The sequence below is a fragment of the Rattus rattus genome, chromosome 2, assembly GCF_011064425.1.
Source record: "Rattus rattus isolate New Zealand chromosome 2, Rrattus_CSIRO_v1, whole genome shotgun sequence".
Lineage (NCBI taxonomy): Eukaryota > Metazoa > Chordata > Mammalia > Rodentia > Muridae > Rattus > Rattus rattus.
In genome coordinates, this window is record NC_046155.1 from 28,066,639 (window position 1) to 28,072,728 (window position 6,090).

Below are 6,090 nucleotides of genomic sequence, written 5' to 3' on the forward strand. Positions count from 1 at the left end.
AATTAGCTATCAAATGGTAATATAAGCCTCTGATTGATATCTTTGTTTCAATTTTTTAAATGAGTAAAAGAGAATAATTATTTAATGACAGCAGATTAGTGGGAAAATGTTTCAAAACTTAAGTCCCATGACAAAGGGATAGTTAAATGACCATATCAAAATGATTCTTAAGTAGCAAAAACATTGGAAATTTTTTGGAAAAAAATATTTTGGAAACATTGGGGGGGGGGCTTCTCAGCATTTCCTCACTGAAACACCCAACAGAAATTAAACATGCATCCTAAAGACTTCCCATGAACTTATCTCTTTGAAGTTGCATAGATGTCAGAAGATAGACAGGTTGAGTCCTGACTATTCAGATGAGAAAACGGAGTCTCAGTGAAAGCAACTAACGTGTCCACAGTCACACAGTTAATAAGGTGAACTGACCTCTGACTAAAGCCTGTATACTTAGCCCATAATAGGATGTCCCACTCACTTATGAATACTCTAATACAAGTTACTTTCTCAACTTTCATTACATACACTTTGATGTGAAATATAGACTGCAAATGCAAAGCATGCTGATACATCCACAAATCTATTTAAAACCTCAGTGGCATAAAATGACAAACTACATAGACTTATCTTTTAAAGAAAAATGACTTAACTATTGTAGTAAGACACATATGTGTTGGGACGGAGGATGCTACTCTCTTTTGAAGTTCTAGGATCAAGGTATTCCTGCATACAAATTGTTTCCACTTATAGTTACTTTTCCAGACTAGCGCAGTTAACCACTGTGGCAGAGTTGGGAGAGTACTGCCCCATTACCCAGACTGAAGTTTGTACAATGTAACTAGACTTTCTTTCCCAAGCTTCCTTGAAGAAAATACTAAGGTTATAAAATTTGCCAGTGAGCATTCACTAGTTAAAATTATATTCAAAAGGGGAAGAAACCACTCAAAAGATGGAAAATGGAACTTAAAATTAAAATAAAAAAATCACACAGTGGGAGAGATAACTGAACATTAAGAGCACTTGTTGCTCTTGCAAAGAACATAGGTTCAGCTCCTAGCAACCACAGTTCCTGGGCATAAGAGTGAAATATCCTCATTTGACCAATGTATACAACTTTAGCACAAAATGCTAACATTAGACTGGACCAAGGCTATGCTCTCAGGGATCATTTCTATAGTTCATTACTGGATCTGATTTGTTATATATTATTACACATACTCTCTCTATATAGACAGACTTTCCTAAAAAATGACCAAGGCAGGCAGTATATTAAATGTTATACTTCACAGAAGTAACTCAGATGCTTAAATGAATAAGTAACTAAAATTTTCTTTACATAACAATTCTAATCAATTCACATTTTAGAGAAAATAATCTTATACTGCAAACAGCACAGCACCCTCTGGTGTATCTATTACAAGATACATAAAATTCTCACAAATAAAGGGATAAATTTTAAGTTAAAAATAAACCTTAGAAATCAATAGAGCGATGCTTTCTGAATTTATTCCTGTTCATATATTTAACAGGTTTAAACAAAAACGATTTTTTAAAAATATCACTATAAATTTTATAGCAAATGTGATGTCAGAAAATTTGTTTCAATTTTAACATGCTGAAACAAATAATATTTTTCCAATTATAACTTAATGTAAGATAATGCTATAAATAAAATTCTTGAGGTAGGGAACGACAAAATTTTACTGATTATATAAACTAAATTTCATTTTATTCAAACCCACCTTTTTACATATGTGTAATATATACATATTTATACATATATTTATACATACATACATATATATTTATATCTGTGAACCTCTGTAAGTTCTAAAACAATGCAGGAGATAGGAGACTGACACCTGTTTCAAGCAGCCACCTGTTTGTAACAAGCTAAATTAGTCAAATCCACTTAATCTTGGTTTTCCAAAATAAGGGAACACTATGCACCTCTGAACAGAAAAGAATTCAAAATCTATTTTGTGATGACAACTGGGAATATATACTAGAAGAATCAAAAAGTTAGCGAATAATTCAGTGAGGGAAACTATTTTTAATGTAACTGCAAGTGAATCAAGGATCTTAGCCAAATGCTCAGCATAAAAACAATTTAGCAAACTTCATAATTTAGAAGTTGACTTATTTCTTATTCTTGTTTCTTATAATGCATTCTCACAATGAGGATCACTAAGTCACACTACTAGACGATTTAGGTAAAAATGTAACTCTTCTCACATATCCGATATCATTACCCATCCTTCTAAGCATGTGTGACCCAAAATTTTTTACTTTTCAATTCTTAAAAAGTTCCTCAATTAACTTGTAAATTTTTATAAAGATTGTTTAAAGTTAAAGAATTTCTCACCATTTAACTTATAAGCTATAAACCTGTGTATATCTCCACAGGATACAAGATTATTTGAATATTGGATAAATAATGCAATGTTTTACTAGGCATACATATCTCATGCCATGAGAGCACTGTGAGATGATGGAAAACCTCTAGGAATGCATTAATTTCTTATACACATATAAATCTACTATGCCTCTTCTCCATACAGTTTAATAGAATTGTGTAATAGACAATTCTATTGTATACGGGTATATTGTATATTGTGTATAATTCAAAAAGACTGAGATAGGCAACCTGGAATGCTCTGAATCACAAATATTCAGCTACTTAAACAGTATTTTACATGTTTAATTTCAAAGCACGATTACGTTCACAGATTTCTGTTACTCTAAAACACTGGAAACAAAAAATGTCAACCCACATTACAGTCCCTCCTAGGAAAAATATCACAGAAAAAAAGTCGAGCTAAATGGTATTTAACTTTGTATTAAATTTTAAAGATAAACTGTTATAACTCTAAGTTAATCGATCCATAGAACTACTTTATTTTAAAGTATCTTTAATATCAACTCTTAGAACACAAAGATTTGTTTTAAATGGACAGGCTATTTAACATAATCAAATGCTACATTTGATTTCAAATCAACTTGTGAATGGAAAAAACTAAACTAAACATGCTTGATGAATGAAATGACTCAAACACTCTTCGACACTACAAATAAAAATATTAAGCAAAGACATTTTAGCACATACAATCTACTCAGCTAAAACATATGTGAATGCCATAAGACATAGAAACTATCCCAAAACAACAAAACTCCTTTTAACTTCAGACCCAGGAGCTTTACCACCAAAAGTGTTCAGGCATTTGACACTCATCTGAACAAAAGGGAAAAAGAAAAGAAAAAGAAAAAAGGTGAAAAGGAAAAAGAAAAAGAAAAGTTAGTATTTGAGATGTGCACTGAAGACAGGTCAGGAATGGATGAATAACTAAAAAGAATTCTGAGAGATCCAGACAGACTTCTTTCAGAATCAAATATCAGCTTCATTTAAAAATAACAATCATACGGAAATGAATTGAAAAGTAAGGTTTTTCCAATCCCCCAACTCTTACTTATTTTACAAAATATGAGCCTTAATGGCATTATAATTACCCAACCTCTCCATTGACGATCTCAAGAATAATTAATACTGTCACATTATTCACAGGCTGCTCTGTCAGTTAAATCAATAAATGTTTGCTGTTGGAAAGATTATTTAAATAAGCACTTTAAAATATGAATTGGAAATTTCAATGTGCCACTACAATAGTACATTCATTTGTTTTAACTCACGATCATTATCAATTTTTTCTGATAACCTATTAATTATTATGCTGAAAATGAGCAAAATTAAAGGATCTGTAATTCCAGGTTAGCGCTAATCAAGAAGATACTACTTCAGAGCTGGTATTAAAATCTACAAGGCCAACTATTTTCTCTAAAGAAACACTTTAAAAGGAAGTTTTTTTTTTCTTTTTCTTCTGAAAAGGTTTAAATCATTGTCCAAAGAAAACCAAAAAGTCAACAAAAAGAATATGTTAAGTACACACATGCCTAGATCTTAACAGCCACAAAGAAAGTGAAATATACACACGTTTCAAGTTGAGAAGCTTCATACATTCTTTATGAACAACTTGACTTCAATTTCAACTCTCCAAGGGAAAGGAAGAGATGAAGATGGGAGAAAAAAAAAAAAAAACTCTCAAAGTACCATAACTGTCACAAATAGCGTTGTGAACTGAGTTCTCACAAAGCTTCCTTATGTCCTTTTCCTGTTCATCACAGACAAAGTCTAAACCACAATGAAAATTGTTAACACTCTCCTGTGGGGAGGGAGGTGCATCAAAGTGAAACAGAACCTCAGGACTACCCCTCCCATCTCCACAAGAAGGATAAAGCGCTGTCAGTAGCCACTAACCGAAGTAGCACAGATGCCCTGCATCCGGTTTAAATCACAAGCGCGCACACACACACACACACACACACACACACACACACACACACACACACACGCCGAAAAGGGAGGGGGGAGAGGGAGAGGAGACAGAGGAGAGACAAAGAGGGAAGGAGAGAAGAGAGACAGAGAAACAGACTTAAAAAAAAAATCTCTCAGAGCAGCAGAGGCCCCCTGGTTTCAGTGTGTGTACAAAGGGGGGCAGGGGGGAGAAGATGGATATTAAGACTGTTTGCAGCACAAAGAAAAATACAGTTTTAAAAGAAAAAAAGAATCTCGTGAGGCCAGTGATGGTCAAATAAGTGCAGTCCGTTTAGCAGCAGGCACAGAGGGGCCGAAACGAAGGGAGCGGGCTTCGGGAAAAGTTCACCGAGGTACCAGGATAAAAATAACAAAACCCCCAACAAGGCCCCGCAAGTGAACAACAACCAGCACAGCGCAGCACCTTTTGGGGATCCCCCCTGCTCATTGCTGTCTATTTCGATTTGGAAAGCAGCAGCCACCAGGCAGCTTTGCAAAGCGACGAATTAAAGAAAGAGAGAGGGAGAAAGCGAGCCCCTTCTCTCCACCTGCCCCTCCTCCTGAGCGCCCGCGGACCTGGGGGGACGCTCCAACACCCGCGACGGACAGCGGCGGCTTCCTAGCCCGCTCGCCCCGCAGCCCCGGCTCCCGCTCCATCCCCGAGCGCCGAGGCCGGGCGGGCAGGCGCGCGGCGCCCACACCCCCAAGCCCGCCGCGCGCGGGTCCATTGTAAACAAGCCCCGGGGACCGAGCCCCTCAAGCGGCCGCAGCCGGTGTCAGGAGGGAGACCCCGCACAGCCACGCTCGCTCGCACACACGAACACACGCACAGACACACACGCTCCCACACACATGTAGAGACCGAAGAATATTCACCTTGGCTGTGGATTATTGTGGTGTTGTTGGTGGGTGATGGAGATGGTGGTGGTGGGGAGGAGGAGGAGGAGGAGGAGGAAGAGGAGGAGGAGGAGGAGAGGAGTAGTTGTTGTTGATGGGTAACAGTCGCCAGGACTACGGTGACTATGGCGCTTGATTCACAAGGCAACGGTTGCTATAACTCACAAAAGAGAGAGAGAGGGAGAGAGAGAGGGAGCGAGGGAGAGGGAGACACTCGCGCGGGGAGGGGCGGGGGAGGGAGGAGGGGAGAGGGCGGGCCCGAGAGCGCCGGAAGAAGCGGGTTCGGCGCCGTGACTGACAGCTCGGAGCCCGGGCGGGGGCTGCGGTCGGGATTCCGACGTCGGTTCCCCGAGGTGCGCTTAGACTTGGCGGGCCCGGGGTCAGTGCGAGTCTGCCTTGAGGAACGGTACTGCGGACGCCGGGGAAGCTGAGGGCTTAGAGGCCAAGGCTACTTTCCGTGAAATGAGCCCCGCCTGCCTCTGCCGCCAGCTCTGTGCCCAGAAGCCCCGCAGCCGCGAGAGGAAAACCGCGAAGCCAGGGGAGGGGGAGTGATGACGGACCCAACACTGTGTGAGACGCGCGCTACTGCGGAGGCAGACCCTACTTTGAAGAGCAGGCTCCACCCCCTGGACATACGTCATTTCCTGGGCGGACCCGGCTAATGTCCCGGATGTGCTGAGCTCCTCCCCTCCCTCTCCTCTCTTCCCCCCGCCCCTCTCGGGACTTTTTTCCTCCCTCTCGGCGATCGCTAGTGGTGTTCCCCGGTCGTTTATCCCTCGCGGGTGATCTCTTTCCCAGACTCTCTGCGGCCGGCGCGGGCCTCC

General features: G+C 40.4%; 1 protein-coding gene across 5 annotated transcripts in view; it reads right to left on the bottom strand.

Moving 5' to 3' along the window:
* Nucleotides 1-5,491, bottom strand: part of Rfx3 (regulatory factor X3) — a 242,068-nt gene extending 236,577 nt beyond the window's left edge. For 3 of the 5 annotated variants that reach the window (XM_032891766.1, XM_032891764.1, XM_032891762.1), the window contains exon 1: nt 5,246-5,491. Coding sequence is in view for 2 of the 5 variants with exons in the window: in XM_032891761.1 (XP_032747652.1) it covers nt 3,989-4,014 (26 nt within the window). In the remaining 3 variants the exon portion in view is untranslated. Of the gene's footprint in view, nt 1-3,988; nt 4,374-5,245 lie in introns of those variants that run through there. The other 2 variants (XM_032891763.1, XM_032891761.1) reach the window with 1 other exon arrangement.
* Between the last annotated feature and the right edge of the window lie 599 nt (nt 5,492-6,090).